The sequence below is a fragment of the Dama dama genome, chromosome 11, assembly GCF_033118175.1.
Source record: "Dama dama isolate Ldn47 chromosome 11, ASM3311817v1, whole genome shotgun sequence".
In the NCBI taxonomy this organism is placed as follows: Eukaryota; Metazoa; Chordata; class Mammalia; order Artiodactyla; family Cervidae; genus Dama; species Dama dama.
The window spans coordinates 84,086,996-84,111,379 of NC_083691.1; the positions used below are offsets into that span (position 1 = coordinate 84,086,996).

Here is a 24,384-nt window from a genome sequence, read left to right on the forward strand (position 1 = left end):
AATCTACCATGATTGTTAGCCTTGGAGTGTGAAGTTCATTCACGGTGCTTGTGTAAAGTCAAACACTATCTTCTAGCTTTTCTATTAGTTGGAATAAAAAAACTGCATTATTTTTTCAGTTGTTGAGATTGAGATTCTGTGGAGAAAGTGAAAGTCACTCAGTCGTGTCCGACTCTTTGTGACCCAGTGGACCATAGTCTACCAGGCTCCTCTGTCTGTGGGGATTTTCTAGGCAAGCATACTGGAGTAGGTTGCTGTTCCCTTCTCCAGGGAATCTTCCCAACCCAGGAATTGAACCTAGGTCTCCCGTGTTGCAGGCAGATTCTTTATCATCTGAGCTACCAGGGAAGCCCTCTGTGGAGAAAAGGAACATAATAAATATATTATTATGTTTTTAATATCTGATTGTCTCTTCCAATTTTAACCTTTTGTTGCCAGTGTATAAATTTCATTACCAATTTGAAGAAAATTTAGCTCTTGTCTGAAACCGTTGAAAATTTTGAAAGTATCATATTCTGTAATGATAACATGTTTAAAGATAATTTAGTTTTTCAACTCTTACCCAAAATTGCTTTCTATTCTATAATTCAGGTTGAAATCATTTTTTTGTTACTAAGTTATTTGATCCTCCTTCTATACTGAATTATGTGTTTTCTTATTATAGCATTCATATTTCTTCAAAGAAAACCATTGTTGACATATTGCTAATTTTGCCTATTGATTTGATTATCTGTTTAAAAATTATATTACTTTGAAAGTTGCAAAATAATGATAGTTTAATCCTGAAACAGTAAGAATTAATGCTGAAATACAGTTTTTTTCCCCCATTCTGTACTAAGTATATTGGTATCTTTTGTTTCTTTAATAGATAGCAAACAATAAAGATGCATTGAGGAAGACATGGAACCCCAAGTTTACATTAAGAAGTCACTTTGATGGCATTAGAGCCCTCGCTTTCCACCCCACTGAGCCTGTTTTGATAACAGCATCAGAGGATCACACGTTAAAAATGTGGAATTTGCAGAAAACAGCCCCAGCCAAAAAGTGAGAATATTCTACTTTAACTGTATTTGAATAATTTAATTAACATTTTTTCAGCAGAGAAAGCCTTACTTTATTATTTGCTGTTAAATTCCCCAAATATCTCTTCCATTTGTTTTCCTTTACCATGTCATGTAATTTAGGGTGTTTTCGCCTTCATACTCATAAGCTAATTTAGGTTGAAAAACTGACCCTTAGGGAGAAATGGTTTGTGAATGCTGGTTATAATCTTTATTTGGTGTTTTAAATAACTGTTACATTTCAGGAACCCTTTGTCTGTACTGGAGGTTTCTGTTGTAAGCAGGCATAGTCATGTTTAAAATCGTCAAATCCCAACCCCAATCCTTCCCCATTGTTTACTAGGTTTGGACTCACAGAGCAGAAGGGAGAGAAGTGATAGGGGATACTGGAGCGGGTGGGGGCAAGAGACCTCTCTTTGATCTTTTCTTTTGATCTTGACCAAAATGTCTAGACTGAAGGGCACTGTTGCTGCTCTCACTTACCTGCTAATACTTGCCTTGCCCCCTTGGTTCCTCTGTAAGCATGGACAGACATGAATTGGTATAAACCCCTTTTATCAGTCACCAAGCTAGTCCTGACCCCACTTGGTGCTTTCTCTTTCTTCCTTGGATTACATGGTCCAGAACCCAGCATCTACCAGCAAGGGCCCTTCTACAGTGATAGATACCTCTTTTTATTAAAGAGTAGAAATGAACATCAAATGGAGGAGAGGATGGAAGTTTTACTACTGACAGAGAATATCTCCTGCCCAATTTGAAAGCAATCAGTGACATTCTAGCTGTCATACGTAGACGTTCATCAGACAGCTCAACTGAATCTTGCTAAAACCAAGTGAATCTTCATGTAGATCAGGTGTCTTTAACAGAGAAAAGGTATTTCGTGGTTCCAAACTGTGACTTTTGTTCTTCAAGTTCTTTGGTTCACAGAGGGCATCATATTAGATGAGAGAATGTGAGTATCTCATCATATATTCTTGACTATAACTTTGAAACATATTGAAATTTCTTGCTGGCGTAACTTAGTAATAACACCTTCACAAGCAAGTAACAATAGCCTTTGTTTACCTTTGAACTTAAAACTTTGGAAACAAGGAGAGCTATCATATACCTATTAAAAAAAATCTGTAGTACAATCCAGTTTTAAATCCAGTTTCTGTTCTCAGTTATGGCCAGTATTAGCCATGTAGAGTACTCATACACTCAGTGTTCTGAGTAGTGAATAATCTATTCTGATGTCCAAATCTAATGTGGACAGTTTCTGCAGGTATTAAGGACAGACATGTTAATCTTTATGGAAATGGCAAGGAAATTAAAGTAACTTTGAAATTCTGTTCTGTATGGTTCTGTCCTAGGCTGTTTTACCTTGAAGAATCTCATTTAATCTTGTAAATATTTGCTGTTATGCCTATTTTTCTATTTTATATTAAACATAGAGGAATCTAACGTTTCAAAAGACTAAATAATTTGCCTAAAGTTAGCCAATTAGATACAGAACTGGAAATTAAATCCAGAAATTTACCTCTTCAAAACCCATGTGTTTTCTCCCTGAGTGAGGCTCTCTCACCCTTTAATCAAATAGATTAGGACAGTGCTAAAAGTGCTATAACAGGGTATTGTTACTAAAGAAGAATTTGTTTCTTGAAGTCACAAAAATATGTGATTGGTGTTAAGTAAGCTTTATTGTGTCCTGGGGTTGAGAATGGTGTATTACCATAGTGCTGATATTTCTAGGGGCATTTTTATGACATACATTCAGTCATACTGTTTACTACTGACTTTTAGAATGATAAAAAAATCCTCCTTTCTCTCTGATTTAGGAGCACGTCTCTTGATGTGGAGCCTATCTATACATTCAGAGCTCATAAGTAAGTGTGTGCTTTTTCTTTGTGTTAAATCAACATCATTGTAAATCAGTCTGATTAGTATATTTTATTTTCTTTCATGTGGTATGTGTTTTTTTTGTATTTGGTAGCATTTTTTTTTTGTAAATGTAAAAGAAAGTGGCAGATAATGTAACATTAACGACAAGTATATCACTATCAAATAGGGATCCTTGCTGAAATTAGGTATTATTTGCATGATGTTTAGATGATGTATATATCTCTCTCTTAAAATGAAGTTGAGGCAGTTAAGTTTAATTATTAGAAATCCTGATCTTTTTTTCCTTAAAGATAACCTAGGTAAAAATACCTGAGACATTTAAAAAATTGTGGTCACATTTCATGCTTTTCCTGTTTCCATTTAAGTTTAAGAAATGTACCTGTTCACTCGTTTTAGCACAGAGGTTGGCATACGTTTTATATATAAAAAGGGTGAGATAGTAAATGCTTTTTAGGCTGCGTATTTAATGTATATTCTTGGTTTTAGTTTAGTTTTGTATTACAACATTTTAAAAAGGTAGAAACTGTAAGTGCTTTAGGATTGTACAAAAACAGTTCACTGGTTGGATTTGATCCATAGGCCATAGATCACTAACCACTGGTTTAGCAGAGGAAGAAAAATGAATAGTGCTTTGATAATTTTATTTGTTGTACAAAATCGAAAAAGAGAAAGCCGTTTGAAAAACTAAGCGTTCTTATTTCTAACTAATTCCAATATCAAATAGATTTTTGAGGATGGAAATTGGTTTTTTCTCCCAGAGGCCCAGTGCTCTGTGTGGTGATGAGCAGCAGTGGTGAGCAGTGCTACAGTGGGGGCGCTGACGGCCTGATCCAGAGCTGGAGCACCGCCAACCCCAACGTCGACCCCTACGACTCCTACGGTGTGTGACTCCCCCAAAGTAGAATGTCCTCCTTTTGTGCACTTTATGTTGCATATATGGATAAAGTGAGGTGTTTTTGAAAATAAATTTATTTTGTTAAAAAGGGTTTCTGTATTTGGGAATCAATTTGATATATATATAATGCTAAAAAAAAAAGAGGGAGAATAATGTATTTTTCCTGAGAAAAGAGTTCCCACCCCCAAGTCTTACTGATTGAAAATGCTGGCTTGATTGACAGTTGTTTTCTTCATTTGTAGGCATGTGTACAATACTTGATACATTATTATTAATCAATGATTGTATTTTGTCACTATTCTTGACAAATATTTTTGAAGGAAAATGAATGTTGGCATCATCTTCTTGATCAATTATTTACAGAGTATAGAGGCTAATGATTTTCAAAGTGTATAACACAAAAATATTTAAAAGACTTTTAAAAATTAAGAAGTACCCTTTAGATTTGGAAACAGCACCATGAATCAAAAAGTTGTATAATCCATCACTAGATATTATCATAAATTCTCTTTCAACTATTTTGATTTTCTCTTTAAATTCTCCATAAATTCTAGAATGATATGGAGTGTCATATTTGTCATAAAACCATAGTTTATTTTTATTATCATTTTAGATTAATTTTACCACTAAACCTAAGTAAAGATAAGGAATTCAGTAACCAAAATATTCTCCCAACATTTATTTAGTAAGCATTTAACATTTATTTTGTGAAAGATAACACCCTCTCTCCTGCTGCAGTTCTCTTCTGGATTTATCTGTTTCATACTTTTTATCACTTCCCTTATCCCTCTTTCAGAGATCAGTTGACCTCATTCTATCCCAAGCCAACCCTTTCCCTTTCGCTGTTGACCTCCTTCTCTTGTTTCCTTTGAGACTGCACTCTCTTTTCTTTTTTGCTGCCTCTCTTTTTTGTGCTCATCTGAAGACTTACCCTTTTTGCTCTCTTTCCATCCCCTGAGCATGTAGTAAATTCAAGTTTCTCCCATCCTGGGCAAGAAGAAGCCTTTTGTGACTCCATTTCCCTGTCTGGTTCTTTTTTTTTTTCCCTTAATTTATTTATTTCAATTGGAGGCTAATTACTTTACAATATTGTGGTGGTTTTTGCCATACACTGACATGAGTCAGCCAGGGGTGTACACGTGTCCCCCATCCTGAACCTTCCTCCCACCTTCCTCCCCATCCCATCCCTCAGGGTCATCCCAGTGCACCAGCCCCGAGCACCCTGCCTCATGCGTCAAACCTGAACTGGCGATCTGTTCCACATATGATAATATACATGTTTCAGTGCTATTCTCTCAAATCATCCCACCCTTGCTTTCTCCCACAGAGTCCAAAACACTGTTCTGTGCATCTGTGTCTCTTTTGCTGTCTCGCATATGGGATCATCGTTACCATCTTTCTAGCCTCTCTTTCTTCTCGTGTCTCTTTGGTCTAGAAAACACAATTATTAGTTACTGATTCTGTGTTCTTTCACTGTACATCATCCCTCTTCATTCTGTTTGTGGCTATGCCACTTAAATTCAAAGAAGTATCAATAACTATCTAACTGGCTGATCCAAGGGATATTTTACAATTCTTACTTTACTTGATGTACTGGCTATCTGAAACTGTGGACCACTCCATTCTTTTTGAAATCTTTTCACTATAGGCTTTTTTGACACAACTGTATGACAGTTTCTATCCCCTATCCGTCATAAACTCCTTTTATTTTTCTCACCTTAAAAATATTGACATTTATTGAGGCTAGACCCTAACTCGTTTTTTGCGTTGTATACATATTCTTTGGTAGACTGAATCCACTTTGTGGTTTTATATACTGTTGACTCATCAATCTCTTTTTTAAGCCTGAGACTTCCTACAGAGCATTTCAAAATGGCTGTCTCATTGTCCATAAATCCCTACAAGCACTGTTTCTTCTTCCACATATTCTTAATTTTTTTTGGTCATAGCATGCAGCTTGGGGGAATCTTAGCTCCCCAACCAGGGATCGAACCCATGGCCCTGGCAGTGAGAGCATCAAGTCCTAACCACTAGACTATTAGGGAAGTCTGTTTTCAAATATTCTTTATATATTCTTTATCAGGTGGTGGCACTACCAAACTTATCCAAACTAGAAACCCAAGAGTTATCCTTGATTCTTTGTACTATTTTACTATCTATCACTTATTAATTACTATACCTTTTTGTTAATACCCCCTAAATATTTCTTGAATTTACTCCTTTTCTGCCCCTTTTATCACTGTCCTCGCTTTGATTTTCATCTTCACTCTCCCAGTCTTCTGAAACAGTCCACTTGCCTTCATCTTGTTTCTTTCCAATCTCTTCTACATTGTAATCAGAGTTACCATATTAAATACTGCTTCACACTGCTGCTTCTGGGAATCCTTTCAGTGTTTCTCTGTTGCTTTTAGGGTAATTTACTAAGTATGTCATAGGCATCCCACCATAAACTGGCCACTCTCGTCTCACCCACTTCTTGCCTCAAATTTCACAGTGCAGTGATACTGAATTTCTTATAAATGTCCTGACATAGCATTCTCTTTTTCCTTTTTTGAGTTTGTAGGAGCTGCCTCCTTTGCCAGGAATGCCTTCCCTCTGCCCTTTGACAGGCCAACATCTATACACTCTAGGTGTTATTCTTTCCAAGTGTCCAGTCACTCTCTTTAGTAACTGGTACCGGCCACTGTTATTGTACTTAAACCACATTACTTTTTGAAGACAGAGCTGGTATTGTGTCTAATCATCTGCATGACCCCTGCATCTAGCATAGTGCCAAATACACAGTGTACCTCCAATAAATATTTTATGGTATAACTAAAGAGGATATAGAACAAATAACACCAGTGACATTCTAAACTTAACATCTCTGAACTGTCTTGAAAGTACAACTTCTAGAGTCATTGTGAGGGTTAATAAGTAAAATTTCCAATTTGGCTTTTATCATGAAATGCTCTTTCCTGGCTCCCCACCCCCCCACCCCCCCCCACATGCATATCATTTGTACGTCTTGTTTGAGAATTTGGGGATTTCTGTAGGTCTCAGTTCATGTCCATTAAGAATGTTAGAAGCCTGTTGCTCCCAAGAGGTAAGATGGTAGTCATACCATCATAGCACAAGTGACCCTAAGGGTGTGCGCCAGGTGCTAAGGACCTCAGAGGAGGGAAAGGGTCTCTGCTCACTTCCTCAGGGAATGTGAGTTGTGGTTTCTCTGAGAGTAGATTAAATCCTAATGGCTTGTGTTAACATGCTTTAAAAAAAAAAAAAAAAAAAAAAAATCAGACAAATGGGAAGAAAAAAAGGGAGGAAGAAAGAAATGGCTGATCTTTTTAAGGAGAAAAATATGTACTTTAAAATTTTAATTTAGACATTTTAAACCCTATATTTGCATTGTTTCCAGGCCTGTTCTTGCTACATTTCAAAAGAATAACAGAAACTAGGAAGTATATTTTATACTTTCCGTTTGTGTCTTTTACTCTCCACTGGACTCTCTCAGTACCTTTATGATTTGTGCTTTTGCCCTGCATTCTTGCTGTTCTTGCAGATCCTTCTGTCTTAAGAGGCCCTCTCTTGGGCCACACGGATGCGGTCTGGGGCTTGGCCTACAGTGCAGCGCACCAGCGTCTGTTGTCCTGCTCAGCAGATGGCACTCTCCGTTTGTGGAATGCCACTGAGGTTGCTCCGGCCTTGAGTGTGTTTAGTGATAATCAAGGTACATGCCTTTTTCTCCTTTTTCTTACAGAGTCTTTTATAAAATGTCTTATTCTAAAAGAAACAAGTAGATGATTCTATAGACACTTACTGTTCTAAATTTAATTTGAAGGGTTTTCTTTTTAAGCAGTGAAAATATATTTGCTTGAATTTCCGATTTAGTATGTATAATTTTAAAAAGCATACTATTTGGTGAAGTAGCAGGCATTTGTTTTGAATTTTTAAAAATTGAAATAATTTATATACAGTCAAAAACAAATATTAAGGATACATTTTCCTGAGTTTGACAAATGCATGAAAGTTTTGCTCCTATCAAGATAGAGAACGTTTCCTTCAGTGCCCGAAAGTTTCTCTGTGTTATTCACAGTCATCTCCTCCCCTCATTCCCAACCAGAGGTACCCACTGTTATGGTTTCTTTTGTTATAAATGAGTTTTGTCTATTCTGAAACTTCATGTAAATGAAGTTGTACAATGTATACTCTTTTTACATCTGACATTTTACTCATACTGTAATGTTCTTGTTGTTTATCCATGTGGTAATAAATGTTAATAATTTAATTTTATTATTTGTAGTATTTCTTTAAACCACTTTGTTTATAATTTACCTCTTGATGAACATTTGGCTTGTTTCTAGATTTTTCCTATTATGAACAAAACTCCTATGAACATTTGTATTTTCTTTTTTAATCACAGGCAGGTAAAGACCTGTAAATAGAATTTTGGGGCTCTAGAAGTAGATTTATGTATTTAACTATTTAACTTTATGTGGCATCACCAAACTTTCTTTGAAAGTGGTTGTGCCATGTTTTACCACTGATTGCAATGTGTGAAAATTCCAGGCGCCCCACATCCTTAATTACAAACATTTGTTGTTGACAGTGTAGTTAATTTTAGCCATTTTGATGGGTGTGTGCAGCTGTATTTCATTGTCTTTTTAAGTTGTATTCCTTTGGTGGCTATTTTGAGGACTTTTTTTGTCTGCTCATTGTCCATTAATGTTATCTTCTTCTGGAAGATACACATTTTTGAATTGTTAGTTTACTTAACTTAGATTTTGAACCAGATTTTAAAAATCAGATTATGATCATATTATACATAGAATTTCATTTTTAATATTTACAAATTAGTTCCAGATTTTAACCAAGTTTTACCCTTATTCTAAATGATAAATAAAATTGTCTTCTTTATTCGTGAGCTGCCATAACTTGTGCCTAGGTTTTGATGAGTTGCCTGCATTTGATGTTTGTATGACTCTACCAATAAATAGCAATTTGAAATTTTGCTTCTTGAATTCCATATTTTTAGTGAAGTAGAATTCCTCGTAACTCACTAAATTTAGATGGGCTTTTAAAATGAAGAATTCTCGTGATGCCGCTCTAAACCTCAGGTTGATTTGAGATGGAAGTAGAAAAATTTGTAGTCCATATGTTTTCCATTTATTCCTAAATAAAGGCTTGGATTCAATAAATACAGTAACTGAGTGACTGGTAGAAGATGTGGTAAACAAGTAAGGATAGTAAAACAAACTAGGACTAAAAGAGCTAATGAGCTTTGTTGTCTTCTTACATGGCTGCTTGTTCTGCTGTATTTGAAACATATTGTAAAGTATACCCTAACTGACATTCTCTTCTAATATGTTTTGACTTATAGAATTGGGAGTCCCTGCCTCTGTGGATCTGGTGAGCAGTGACCCAAGCCATATGGTAGCATCATTCAGCAAAGGATACACAAGCATCTTTAACATGGAAACACAACAACGCATTCTCACTTTAGAATCCAACCTAGATTCAAGTATGTATACCAATTTAAAGTAGTATGTATTTGGATCAATTTTTTAGTGTTATCAAAATTAGAATTACTAGAGTCAACAATGAAAAATACTTGTCATTATAAAGTGTTCTGCCTCAAGATCATATAACACAGTTATATGTGAAGGATATAATGATTTATAGTTGATTTTAAGTCTTTAGGTTAAGTTTATTCACATTTATAAGTTTACTGGTTGAAGTAGCATTTGATCTATTCTAAAGAGAAGTCAAGTTTAATTTTATACCAATTGTTTGGTTTTCAGTTCTATTTGAAGAAAATAACATTTATTCTAAATACAGGCTTATCTTGGAGTTATTGTAGGTTCAGTTTCAGACCTGCGAAATAAAGCACATACATATCACAATAGAGTTAGTCACATAAAGCTTTTGTTTTTCCAGTGCATATTAAAGTTAGGTTTACACTATACTAGAGACTGTTAAGTGTATACCTTAATTAAATTAAAGTGTATACCTTAAATTAAAAATATTTTGTTGCTGAAAAGTGCTAACTATCATCTGAGCCTTCAGTGAGTCACAGTCTTTTTGCCTGGGGGAGAGTCTCACCACAGTGCTCATGGCTGACTGATCAGAGTGGTTGGGGTGACCGTGGCAGTTTCTTAAATAAGACAACAGTGAAGTTTGCTGCATCAATTGACTTCCTTTCACGAACAACTTCTCTATAGCATGCATGGATGTTTGATAGAACTCCTTTCAGAATGGGAGTCAGTCTTTTCAAACCCTGCCACTGCTTGATCAACAAGATATATATAATTATGTGACCTTTGTTGTCATTTCAACAGTCTTCACAGCATCCTCCCCAAGAATACATTCCTTCTCAAGAAACCACTTTGTTTGCTCATCCATAAGAAGCATTTCCTAATCCATCATGGGTTTTATCATGAGATTGCAGCAATTCAGTCACATGATCAGGCTTCACTTGTAATTCTAGTTCTCTTGCTATTTCCACCATATTCAAAACTTCCTTCACTGAAGTCTTGAACCCCTCATAGTCATCCATGAGGGTTGGAACTAACATTTTCCAAACTCCTGTTTGTGTTGACATTTTGGCTGCTTCTCATGAATCACAAATACTTTTAATGGCATCTGGAATTGTAAATCCTTTCCAGAAGGTTTTCAGTTGACTTTGCTCAGATCCATCAGAGAAATCACTATCTATGGCAGCTGTAGCCTCAAGAAATGTATTCCTTAAATAATGAGACTTGAAGGTATCAGGGTATCAAGACAAGGTAATGAGACTTGAAGGTATCAAGACTTCTTGATCCATGGCTGTAGAATGAACGTTTTGTTATGAGGCATGAAAAAGCATGAATCTTGTACGTCTCTATCAGAGCTCTTGGATGACATTGTCAGTGAATGATAATATTTTGAAAGGAATCTTCTTTTCTGAGCAGTAGTTCTCAAGAGTAGGCTTAAAATATTCAGTAAACCATGTTGTAAGCATATATGCTATCATCCAGGCTTTGTTGTTCCCTTTATAAAGCAAAGGCAGAGTAGATTATTATAATTCTTAAGGATCATAGAATTTTCAGAATGTTAAATGAGCATTGGCTTCACTGTTAAGTCACCAGCTACATTAACCCCTAACAAGAGAGTCAGCCTGTTGAGACTTTGAAGCCAGGTATTGACTTCCCTCTAGCTATGAAAGTCCTAGGTGGCAGTTTCTTCCAATTGAAGGCTGTTTTGTCTACATTGATCTGTTATTTAGTGTAGCCACCTTTATTCATTATCTCAGCTAGATCGCTGCAGCTTCCATATCAGCACTTGCTACTTCACTTTGCACTTTTATGTGATAGAGACAGCTTCTTCTTTTTTTTTTTTTCCATTTATTTTTATTAGTTGGAGGCTAATTACTTTACAATATTGTAGTGGTTTTTGCCATACATTTACATGAATCAGCCATGGATTTACATGTGTTCCCCATCCTGATCCCCTCTCCCACCTCCCTCCCCATCCCTTCCCTCTGGGTCTTCCCAGTGCACCAGCCCTGAGCACGTGTCTCATGAATCCAACCTGGGCTGGCGATCTGTTTCACACTTGATAATATACATGTTTCAATGCTATTCTCTCAGATCATCCCACCCTCGCCTTCTCCCACAGAGTCCAAAAGTCTGTTCTTTACGAGACAGCTTCTTTCCTTAAACTTCATGAACCCACTTCTGCTAGCTTCAAACTTTTCTTCTGCAGCTTCTCACCTCTTTCAGTCTTTGTAGAATTAAAGAGAGTTAGGACCTTGCTCTAGATTAGGCTTTGGCTTAAGGAAATGTGGCTGGTTTGATCTTTTATCCAGACCACTAAAACTTTCTCCACATTGTTTTGCATTCTTATCATCTATGTTTTCACTGGAGTAGCATTTTTAATTTTCTTCAAGAACTTTTTCCTTTGCAATCACAACTTGGCTAACTGTTTGGAGCTCAAGACCTAGCTTTCAGCCTATCTTTGTGACCTGTCTTCCTCACTAAGCTTAACCATTTCTGGCTTTTGATTTAAAGTGAGAAGGGCGCATAAGTCTTCCTTCATTTGAACACTTGGTCATTGTAGGGTTATTGATTGGTCTAATTTATTAGTAATATCAAGGATTAGAAACCACAGATCACCATAACAAATAATAACAATTAATATTATTGTTAATAATAATAGATATAAAAGTTTGAAATACTGTAAGAATTACCAGAATGTGACATAGACACAAAGTGAACAAATTTCTATTGAAAAAATGGAACCAATAGACTTGCTAAATACAGAGTTGCCACAGACCTTCAATTTGTTAAAAAACATGATATTTGCAAAGCACAACAAAATATTATATGCAATGCCTGTATAAAATAAATGTATTTTTCATAGTTATATTTTTAATTATAGTTCCTATACAAAATTATGTTACAGGTATACAGTATAGTGATTCACAATTTTTTTTTTCTTTTTTTTTTTTAACTTTACCTTCTTTTTTTTTTTTTTTTTTATTAGTTGGAGGCTAATTACTTCACAACATTTCAGTGGGTTTTGTCATACATTGATATGAATCAGCCATAGATTTACACGTATTCCCCATCCTGGTCCCCCCTCCCACCTCCCTCTCCACCCGATTCCTCTGGGTCTTCCCAGTGCACCAGGCCCGAGCACTTGTCTCATGCATCCCACCTGGGCTGGTGATCTGTTTCACCATAGATAGTGATCATGCTGTTCTTTTGAAACATCCCACCCTCACCTTCTCCCACAGAGTTCAAAAGTCTGTTCTGTATTTCTGTGTCTCTTTTTCTGTTTTGCATATAGGGTTATCGTTACCATCTTTCTAAATTCCACATATATGTGTTAGTATGCTGTAATGTTCTTTATCTTTCTGGCTTACTTCACTCTGTATAATGGGCTCCAGTTTCATCCATCTCATTAGGACTGATTCAAATGAATTCTTTTTAACGGCTGAGTAATATTCCATGGTGTATATGTACCACAGCTTCCTTATCCATGATTCACAATTTTTAAAAGTTATTCTCCACTTTTAATTATTATAAAATATTGGTTGTATTCCTCGTGCTGTACAGTATAACCTTGTAGCTTATTTTATACCTAATAGTTTGTACCTTGTACTTCCCTACTCCTATATTGCCCTTACCTCCTCATAATTTTATCTTTAAAATCAGCTTCTTTTCATAAATGGCACAGTTCAGTACTGATTAGAAAACAGATCAAGTTGTGCCTCTCAGAATCCCAAATCTGAATCTTCTTACTGTATACAGGAAACCAGGAAATAATTACTCAGATTGTGAAGAAGATAATGCAGAATCCTTTGGAGTTTTGCCTTTTATAACCTTTACTTTCTGCCTTTAGGCTTCAAACAAACAGTAAGTTTAGGCTGCAGTTGATAAAACTGCGTACACGTACAGTGTTGTTTTAATCTGAGAACTAGCTTTAAAAATGGTTACCATGATGAGTGTGCTCATGTGCGTGAATATATGTGGCTCTGTCTCCTCTCCCTTTTATCTTTTTCTCTCAAAAAATTCCTTCATTCCGTTTTGGCTTTCTTCATTTTCTCTTTCCAATCTGTTGTTCTTTGTTTTCTCCTGGTATCCTTTAAGAATTATTTAGGGAGGTAGGTTTGAATGGAGCTTTGAACTATTTGGATGTAAAAGAGACAAAAAAGTAAAAACTGAGATTATGGAATAGGAAAATAAATTTTTTCTTTTTGCCAAGAAATATATTTTAGACGTTAAGTAAATTTAAAATAGTGCTTAGATATATGACTTAAAGCTACTATAGTAAGATGAAAAACCAGTATGAAATTAAGAAGGTTTTAAACATTTAAAAAATTTCCTTCAGAGATCATCATCAATTCTTTGAATGTTCTCAGCATAAATGTTGATTTTAATGACTGATACAAATTAATAAGATCTCAAGTCTAGGGTTTCCCTGGTGGCTCAGATAAAGAATCTGCCTGCAGTGCAGGAGACCAGGTTTGATCCCTGAGCTGGGAAGATCTCCTGGAGAAGGAAATGGCGACCCACTCTGTTATTCTTACCTGGAGAATTCAATGGACACAGGAGCCTGGCAGGCTGTAGTCCATAACGTCAAAAAGAGTAGGACAGGACTGAAAGACCTAACACTTTCACTTTCACTTTTTTTCACTTTCAAGTCCAGTGAGTTAGATGAATACACTGAGTAGGAAATTCCATTTTCCCCCGAGATGTTTAACTGTAAAGTCATTTGACTTTTTTGCCTGATCAGTTCAGTTCAGTCACTCAGTCATATCTGACTCTTTTCAACCCCATGGACTGTAGCATGCCAGGCTTTCCTGTCCATCACCATTTGCTCAAACTAATGTCCATCAAGTCAGTGATAGCATCCAACCATCTCATCCTCTGTTGTCCCCTTCTCTTACTACCTTCAGTCTTTCCAGCATTAGGGTCTTTTCCAGTGAGTCAGTTCTTCCCATTAGGTGGCCAAAGTATTGGAGCTTCAGCTTCAGTATCATTCCTTCCAGTGAAGATACAGGACTGATTTCCTTTAGGATTGACTGGTTTGATATCCTTGCAGTCCAAGGGACTCACAAGAGTCTTCTCCAACACCACAATTCAAAAGCATCAATTCTTCGGCACTCGGCTTTCTTTATGGTCCAACTCTCACATCCATACATGACTACTGGAAAAACCATAGCTTTGACCAGACGGACCTTTGTTGGCAAAGTAATGTCTCTGCTTTTTAATATGCTGTCTAGGTTGGTCATAGCTTTTCTTCCAAGGACCAAGCATCTTTTAATTTCATGGCTGTAGTCACCATCTGCAGTGATTTTGGAGTCCAGAAAAATAAAGTCAGCCACTGTTTCCACTGTTGCCCCATCTATTTGCCATGAAGTGATGGGACCGGATGCCATGATCTTAGTTTTCTGAATGTTGAGCTTTAAGCCAACTTTTTCACTCTCCTCTTTCACTTTTATCAAGGAACTCTTTAGTTCCTCTTCGCTTTCTTCCCTGAGGGTGGTGTCATCTGCATCTCTGTGGTTATTGTTATTTCTCCCAGCAATCTTGATTCCAGCTTGTGCTTCATCCAGCCCAGCATTTTGCATGACGTACTCTGCATATAAGTTAAATAAGCAGGGTGACAACATATTGCCTTGACATATTCCTTTCCCAATTTCCAACCAGTCCGTTGTTCCATGTCCAGTTCTAACTGTTGCTTCTTGACCTGCATACAGATTTCTCAGGCGGCAGGTAAGGTGGTCTGGTATTCCCATCTCTTTAAGAATTTTCTACAGTTTGTTGTGATCCACACAGTCAAAGCCTTTAGCATGGTTAATAAAGCAGAAGTAGATGTTTTTCTGGAATTCTCTTGCTTTTTCTATGATCCAGCATTTGATTGTTTGACCTCTGGTTCCTCTGCCTTTTCTAAATCCAGCTTGAACATCTAGAAGTTCTTGGTTCATGTACATTTGAAGCCTAGATTGGAGAATTTAGAGCATTACTTTGCTAGTGTGTGAGATGAGTACAATAGTGTGATAGTTTGAACATTCTTTGGCATTGCCTTTCTTTGGGATTGGAGTGAAACTAGAAGCATTTTCTGAAGAAGACTCCCAAGAACGTTTTGAAAAAAGGCAGCATTCATGGAATAAGTGATAACTCTTAGATTATGATGATACGTCCTGACATTTCCTAAATTACCAATTTGATTACTTTAGAGTTAGGTGAAACACACTTATTGCCCTCTACTGTGACTACTGTAGTCCCTTAGCTGTTTATGTTTGACTATGTTATTGTATTATGGAATTTAGTAGGTGTTTTTTAAATTGAAGTTCACACCAAACATGTTTTAAGCTAAAAGTGAATTTTGTATAATTTAGAAGGATGAAAGATGTTTGTTCTTAGAATCGGAATAAATTACCTGCCTTCTTGCCAGTGGTGATTGGGCTTGATTAAGTTGAAGGTAGTTGAAAGAGGTAATTGAGTATTTGTGAGTCCACTTCTCAGTCGCAAGCTGAATATAAATAAATATTTGGAGGATTGTTTTAGGTTCATTGTTCGAATAATGGCTGGTAGGTCTTTATTTCTAGTGTTCTTTGCGTTTGCTGACTTTTACTTATCTGACTTACCATCAAGTGGAGAAACTTCCTTAAAAAGTATTATTAAATAAGAACTCTCTTTTGCCTGATTTCTATCATACTCATTTTCTAGATCTCAAAGTAATTGAAGCTCTTCTCAGAAACCTCTCTCTCAAAATATATGGGCTGTTTTACTTAAAGTATTTTTGTTGTTGTTGTTGTTGTTATTCTCCTGATAGACCTTCCAGAGGATATTGCACAACGGTGTGTTATTTCTGGTGGAAAAAGCATCCATAGTATGAATTTTGAATCTAAATTCTTTTTCTAGGACCATTTAAAATGAGTGTAGCCAACCCATTGTTCATTCCACATGGTCAGGTGACTTTTATTGTGCACATAGATAACAGACTGGGTGGCCACCTGCTGTCAGCATTGGAAAAAAGACTGTTTTCAGCTTTTAAGAGGTCATGTTTCTAGGTACCATATGAAAATCCAGTAGAGTAGACTAATATTGGAGCTATTTTTAACTGTACGTAGTTGTATTTTCTGTTATGAGTATAACTTCATGATACTTATTCTGAGATTTAAAAAAATTTAAGAACACTTTATTTTTGAAGTTTTAAGTTTAAAGAAAAGTTTCAAAAATAGTATAAGAACTTCTGGTTACACTTCACCCAGATTCACTAGTTTTTAACCTTTTGCCATGTTAGTCACATTTACTTTGTCATTCTGTGCATGTGTGTGTACTTTAAAATTCTGAGCCACTTAAGAGACAGTATATCCCTATACCCCTAGGTCCTTTAGCATGTAATTCCTAAGAACAAGGGCATTCTCTGGCAGCATATTACATTATCAAAATCAAGGCATTTACAATGACACAACGCTATTGTATGAGTTATTATTTACACTCAAATTTGCTGGTTGCCCCAATATATACTCTGTAAGGACATTCCTTCTTCTTCCAAGACCCTGATATTAATATAATAATTATTTTAACTTTGATGTATCTTAAATTAGTGTTATCTTTTTGTAGATTTTTTCTTATCAAAAGTATGGTAACAAAAATCACTAAATATAAGTTCTTCATAATTGATTTCCATTTGATTAAAGACTTTCAGGAGGAACTTGTGATAGTGTAGGTACTTTTTTTAACAGTTGGCTGATTTGCATGAGTCATCTAGTTTGGGTAGAGTAGGCATTGAGATAGGTACTGGCTTTGTTACCATGATTTTGGGGGCTGTAACAGCTGTTTTCTGCACCTCAGTTCATTCACTAGGTTAAGGACCTAATGACAATTGGCCCGCCTGTCTCAGTGTGCATGTATAATTAAGATCTCTTTGAAAATTATTAAATAGTGTACAAAGAGTACTGTTAGGATGCTGTTTTCAGATTCCATACATGGTAGATTACCAATTGATGACCATTTCTATTTTGAAGACTGAAGAGTTAAGAATCTCCCTTTGTCATGTTTATCTTTCGATAATGACCATGTGATAAAGAGCTCTGTTCCTAGACAAAGCTGAGATTTAAATTTGGAAATTATCCACATGAAATAATGATGGAATTTTCTGAAAGTGGCAGAAGTATCATAGACCACTGTCAAGTGAGAGATGCCCATGGCTCTGGGCTAATTTCTCAGTGGCATCCCTACAGAGCAGGTGGTGGAAAGGAAATTCTAATTTCCAAGTACTTCTAGATTTGTCAGTAGAGTGTTTCTCAGACGAGTCTCATTTCCCAACATCACAAGTTATGAACACAGTTGCAGAATAAATGAACTAAAGACAAATTAAAAGTCCATCATCTACTTTTCCAGGCGCTTATGTGAATGTTCAGTTCTTTTTTGTGTGAAGAAATGATAGCTTTGAAAAATTTGTGTTGCTCTTTAATTTTTTCTTTTTAGCAGCCAGCTCTTCCTGCCAAATAAATAGAGTCATCAGTCACCCCACTCTTCCCATCAGCATCACTGCTCATGAAGACAGGCACATCAAATTCTATGATAACAATACAGGTAAGAATGTATTTAAATTGATTATTATTGAAAAAAAAATCATAACTAATTTTGGTGGCTTTATGGTCAGGGAATAGGCACTGAAACACAGATTCTCTCCCAGATCATTTGTTTTTACTTCATCTAACTCTGCAAAGAATCAGTGTTCATGATAGCATATGGGATCATCTTAGTTTATTTAATAGTAAATAGGTGCTATATTTTGGCCCTAGACCAAGGTTATTACTCAGAACATAATGAAAAATTCATTCAGATAGCAATAAAATGTTAATATATTGTGGAAAAGTAGAAACATGTTGGAAGTATGGGCATATGATCATTATATTTTGTTTAAAATTGTTTAATTTTTTAAGATCCTTAGTGTTACAGATGGAAAACCCCTGAGTCATTCGATTTGTTTTTCTATGGACTGATTTTTTTTATTTTATAATACTGATTATTTGGTCCTGATGGATTTGCATTGGGGTATGGAAGCTTTCCCAGTTTTTCTTAGGTTATTTTTCACTAGTCTAAAGGAAATGCATGAAGAGCTGGTTGGGAGAAAAGTAGCCATATTTACTTGAGAATCTGCTGTCAACTTTTGTTAACTTTGTTTAGCTGCGATTGATGAATAATTTAGTATTTTTAATATCTTTCCATATACTCTTTCCAGCAAAACTGTGGCCAGATTTTCTGTTCCTTTGTCTTTGTCGCAGTCTCTTCTTCTCTTTCCACAACCCATAATTTGCTTGTAGCTTAAGGATGCAAAGTTAGTGATTAATAATGTCTGAGTTTTAGTTAATGAACATGGCTTAAGGGAATATTTGTGTACAAGTTACTGACTTCCATATTGTGAAAGACAAAAATGTAATATGAAAGTTGAGCTTTTGTTTCTCATCATCACCATGGCTAGAGCAAGGAGGGAGACATGCATTGTTTTAGCAGTTGGGAAAGTCTTTGATGCAGAGAGGGGTGGTTGGTGGAGCCAGTACAGTGTGGTAGCTGACTGGTATTCAGGATGAAAAAAACTATTATTAAAGAGTAACAATCTCTTTTTCCAAAGGCAAACTGATCCACTCGATGGTAGCCCACCTAGAAGCCGTTACAAGTTTAGCAGTTGATCCAAATGGCCTGTACTTAATGTCTGGCAGTAAGTACAGCTTTGACTTATTTATTTATTCTTACTGTCTTCACATTTAATGTAATTTTTCTCTTAATTTCTTTTCTTTTAATATAGGTCATGACTGTTCAATACGTTTATGGAACCTAGAAAGTAAGACGTGTATCCAAGAGTTCACAGCTCATCGGAAAAAGTTTGAAGAATCAATTCATGATGTAGCTTTCCACCCATCCAAATGCTATATAGCCAGTGCTGGGGCGGATGCACTGGCTAAAGTCTTTGTATGACACAATGCATCATCTTCACCTTCTAGCTGTTTATAAGTAATCAACTGCACAAAAGAGATACAGAAGACCAGGGCAAGAGTCAACCCATCCAGCCCTTATGTTCTGCTGAAGGAGCACAGAGAACATTTGTTAAAGTATAGTTTTGCAATTCGTACACTGTTTTCTAAAACTAAGGTTTGTTCAGGTTGCTGCAAGCTCAGCTGAATCTGTGAGCCTGAAAACTTTAAAATTTTTCCCAAAACAGGAGCTTTTATTTCTGAGGTTGTTCTAATTCGCTAGGCAGGCCTGAGCGAAGAACAAACATAGGTTTAGCTTGTCCCTGTTGAGTTAATAGGGCATATTATAAGGGATAATTGAAAAGCTTGATTACTGGGAATGAGTAGAGGAAGAATGGCAATTTAGACCTAGTTCTCCCCTGAGAAATCTTGTTAAACATGTTAGATAGTTAAAACGGTAATCTTTATCACATCTACTGTACTAACCCCTATGTGCATAATGACCAGACAGTGTTAAAATGAGTTTTTAATTTAGCTCTCCTTTCAACTGTTCTCATAAAGCACCTGGCAAAACATTTTACTTATTAGAGGGGAAAAAAAATGCAATAATATGTTAAATATATTACTATTCAGAAATGCTAAACAAATATTTAGTTTGTAAGCAGATTTCTATATTGTATTAACATTTTTGAAAATAGATTTGGTACCATTCTAAAGTTTAGCTGTCAAAAATACTCACCATTATGAAGAATAGTTGATATGAGTCTGCTTTTACTAAAGAATTTAACTTATTCAGGTTTAAGATTCTGTTTATTTTTAATGGCAAGCAGGGCATATCTTTATAATGATTTCTGTTAATTTTAAATTTCACTTTATTCATGTGATATTTATAGTATCAGAGTGATTATTTCATATTGATGAAATCATACCTTTTAGTGATTGAAAAGCTGGAAGTTACTTGCAACTACTCACCAGAACCCACGTAACCGTGCTTCACATGATCTCTTTCTTCTTTGTCTCTGATATTAAAATTATCTGACACCTAACCAAAAATAGTTCATAATTATTATGTTTTAATAGTCCAAAGGGTATGGTTACCCTCAGGCAGCTGCCTTTGCAGAATTACTAAATAAAGCAAATGTTTGTGCCCCAGAAGTTCCGTTATTAATATCTCCAAGAAGTAAAACCTCTTGGAAATCTGGATGGAATAGTTTGGTGTATAATATTGGCTAGAGGGTTCTCTCTTTCTTTGCCTTGCCCTACCCCACCTCCAGTGTTTCATTGGAAATACATAGCATGTTTTAATGGGCAGTGAGTCAGTATTGTTTCTGGGGAAAACCATGTCTTAAAGGCCCAGGGTTCTCTGAGCTCACCTTACCAATGACCCACATACGGTCAGCTCTTGGGATTTACATGACCCCACTGTCTGGACATGGTATGTAGACCTTATCCCTGCAGCTGTCTCCCGTCTTCTTCATGCACTTTCTTATTTGCCCAATATGGCAGAGACCAATCTGGAAATGAGAAATGTTACTAATTCCCAAATTTTCAGCAAAATGTACTTTTAATAGGCTCTCAGATGTAATTTCTACATTCCTATGCCCACATATTCCATTATCATAGCAATGGCACTTCTTATACCTACATCTACTCCCTGAAGAAGTATTAACATGATAGTGTGGATATTAATTGACAATTTTTCTTTAAAATTTCTGCTTATCTGCCTCGAGAATTCTGCAGTATACAGGCAGGTTTTCTTTAAGGACCTTGGTTAAATTTTCCTGGTTGATACACAGATACGCTTTATTTTGACACAGCTACCTTGTCATTTCATATGTGCTTAACAATGGGCTCAAGGGACTGCTTTGTATATTCAAATGAATTGACCTGGACATGAGCTACCAGGTAAATGTTTATATTCCTGTGCGGGTATAGAATTCCACGTTGTGTTTAGTGAATTCCTTTTTGGCTTCTTCACAAAGTAAATAAATGATATCACTGACCTAACATTTGTAGAAGGATACTGGAAAATTTCAGTCAGGTGCTCTTAATTGGCTTGTTTGTGATGGATGATTACAAGCTATTGTTCTACCAATTATTGCTTTAATTACCTTCCAGGGTGTTCAGTGCCTGCTTTACTTCTGTCAACTGGAATTCTCAAAACTAAGACACTCTCTTCACCTGCATTTTAGGTCTCATGGTTGGAATTTTTCTATTAGTAAGTGGAAAACAACCATGAGATATGTAGACTGTAGCGCAAGTGATGGAACTGTTGCAAGTTCCTTAGAAAGCCAATGCTGTGCTCTTGGAGGTTGTACCCAGAAACAGGGGTTTCTTCTCCACTAGCACTGTTATGATCTCAGCCTAGAAATGAGCCAAAGCTGTCTTCCAGCCAGATAGAAGCATATATATGTGTGTGTGTTTGTCTGACTTTTCCCTCAGCCTATGAAAACTTCAATGAAAATTGACAAAATGAACAAATCCCAGATTTGAACAATGATTGAAATGCTTTCATAGTGCTTTATTTGTAAATATTTTGGATGAAATGTATTGGAAGAGTATGAAAATCAGCAGATGATGTGGGTCCCTGCCTTATTTTCATATGCTGTGGGTACATCCCTGGGAGCTTGCAGCACCCTTCTCGAAACTCAGCTGTCATATGGAGCTCATTTGCTACTCAAACCATAGACAGATATTTAACATAAGTGATATAATGACCTTCAGTATTTTTCTATTGAACACGTTTAGCAATTTTTGCCATTAAACAGAATAATTAGTTATGCAAAGTATTTAGCTTTTATAATCATTTTAGTTATGACTAAAAGGGGGGAAATTGAGCTGTATCACTGATAATGAACTTTGTGAGAAATTTTTTGTTTATCTGAGTTTCATTCCTTCAGTGTTCTTGCTATAAGTTACTTTTGGAGATAATGATGATTTATTTGAAAATGTCTAAAATGTGTGTATATTTTATAAATATATATTATATATATTGTAGGGATATATATAATATATATATAGACTATATATATTATATATATATATATATTATATATATAAAACCATAGGTGCATTTTACTGTTTTGTATTTTCATTTTTGGAGGTAGTGTCCACAGCAGGTAATGGCAAGTATGATGAGTGTTGTGCTATTTGCTTTTGCAGTATAATATATAGTTCTAAATGTTTAAATTACTGTATATATGATATTCATTATAGGCTAGCATGCTTGTTTTAAAGACTGTCATTCTAGTTTATTAAAATCTGAATGTAAGAAAACCTGGCTATTCAAATGTGAATTGAGAAATGTTCCATTCTCAGTACTGAACTATTTCCATTGAGCATTCAGGATTTTTGACAAAACCAATACCATCAAGAAGGCAATAGCTAGAGAAAGAGAGGTGCCTTTAAAAAAAAAAATACAAATTCAGCCTTACAGTGAGGATGAGGATTGAGTTGTTTTGTGGGGAAGAGGTGTGAGTGTGTGAGTGAGTGTGTGTGTGTGTGTGTGTGTGAAGTTGTTAAGAGTGCCCATCTATGAAGGTCCTGATTTGTGACCATCAGTGTCTTTTTAATGTGTCTGTAAAACTTCTAGGACTTCAGGGGACATTTCATGCGCTGTCTTCTTGCTCTTCTGAGCACCATAGTACTTTCCAAGAATTATGAATGTGAATTCCTAGAAATTTCAGTAGAGAATAAAATAACTATTATTTCATTATAAATCAAGTTCAGGTAAAAGGAAAAATTACTGATTCATCAAAATTACAGGATCTCATTAATGTTAGCTAAGTAAATGTAATTTTTAAAGGCTCATTTTTTTTTTTTAGTACTTCATGTATTTCCCCTTTACACAAGAGCATGTCATGAAATTCTTATATGATGAAGATTTAGCTAGTAAAAATTGTTTTTAAATTAAACACCTGAACTAGTTAAAATTCCACCTAAGAATAGTATTTAAATGGCATCTTTCATATCTACCTCTTTGTCATTGCTGCCATTTTTGACTCAAGCAGATCTTTATGACATCGAAAATAATGGTTGGATGCAATTTAAAAAATCTGTGTTGGTGCTTTTCTCAGGCTATGTCATTTAAGTTATATTGAACAAAGATGTCACAAATCAGATTGAAAGGCTTCGAATTAATTTTGATTTTCTTTTGAAAGAACTGCTTAAAATTTGTCATCCGTGTTGATAGTGAGCTGGAGATAATCTCTGGTTAGTATATGTCTATGTGATGTTTTCAACCAAGAGCCAAGTTGTTACTGATTTACATGAGAAAAGAGCTCTAATTTTCTTCAGCTTACTTTGTTCTTTGAAAGCTGTTTCAAGGCTATTCAGTACATAATCATTCATTTTATTTACACAGAAGTTGTCTCTCTTACTTTGTTACTTGTTTAGTTATTTATATAATTGCAGTATTTTGTTTAACACTGGGATTCAGGTTGTACAAAAGTAGTAGCTGACAGAAATTATATGTATATTTTTCTGAAATGTATCAATTCCTTAAATTCATTTTAGAGGAAGGTCCAGAAAACTAACATATCTATGTTTAAAAACAAGGGTCAGGTCCTTTGTAGATGATTTGAATCATTTGACTTTTGCTCCTGAAAGTTTTTTAATTGGCCGTATATCCATCAGCCAGCTGGATCTCAGTGTCATTCCTAGGGACACCAGGTTCACAAAGTCTGTTCACAAACAGACTGCATTTTTTTTTTTTTTTTTGTAATCCAAAAAAAAAAGCAAATATAAAGCCAAACAGAAATCTCTAGATCCCACTTACTTATTCTAGCAGTATTCCTGAAGTGGTGCTTAAGGGTCAGAATTTTCTGGATCTTTGCTAGTCAAACTTTAGATTTGATTTAACTGGGACCACATGCCTGTCATCCCTCTGATGCAAATTAGAAAGTTCATTTTATTTCAGATTATCTCTAATGTCTGCCTGGGTTTTTAGCAGGCTGTGAACCAGTGAGTGCCTTGTTAATGTAGAATGATTTTTCCCTGGTTGTGTGTTAGCTCCTCTCTGAAAATTTCTCAGAGGATGATATTTTAGCTGGCTTGTAGAGAGCTGCTAGATTTGGTATTATCAGCAATCAGAA

At 35.6% G+C, this 24,384-nt stretch overlaps 1 protein-coding gene across 1 annotated transcript in view; it reads left to right on the plus strand.

Moving 5' to 3' along the window:
* Nucleotides 1–24,010, plus strand: part of STRN (striatin) — a 102,749-nt gene extending 78,739 nt beyond the window's left edge. The window contains exons 11-18 of the mRNA XM_061155606.1: nucleotides 869–1,044; nucleotides 2,879–2,926; nucleotides 3,701–3,822; nucleotides 7,379–7,546; nucleotides 9,197–9,337; nucleotides 17,802–17,909; nucleotides 18,952–19,038; nucleotides 19,126–24,010. Of these exons, the coding sequence (XP_061011589.1) occupies nucleotides 869–1,044; nucleotides 2,879–2,926; nucleotides 3,701–3,822; nucleotides 7,379–7,546; nucleotides 9,197–9,337; nucleotides 17,802–17,909; nucleotides 18,952–19,038; nucleotides 19,126–19,295 (1,020 nt within the window). The 3' untranslated portion in view covers nucleotides 19,296–24,010. The remainder of the gene's footprint in view (nucleotides 1–868; nucleotides 1,045–2,878; nucleotides 2,927–3,700; nucleotides 3,823–7,378; nucleotides 7,547–9,196; nucleotides 9,338–17,801; nucleotides 17,910–18,951; nucleotides 19,039–19,125) is intronic.
* The last annotated feature ends 374 nt before the right edge of the window (nucleotides 24,011–24,384 follow it).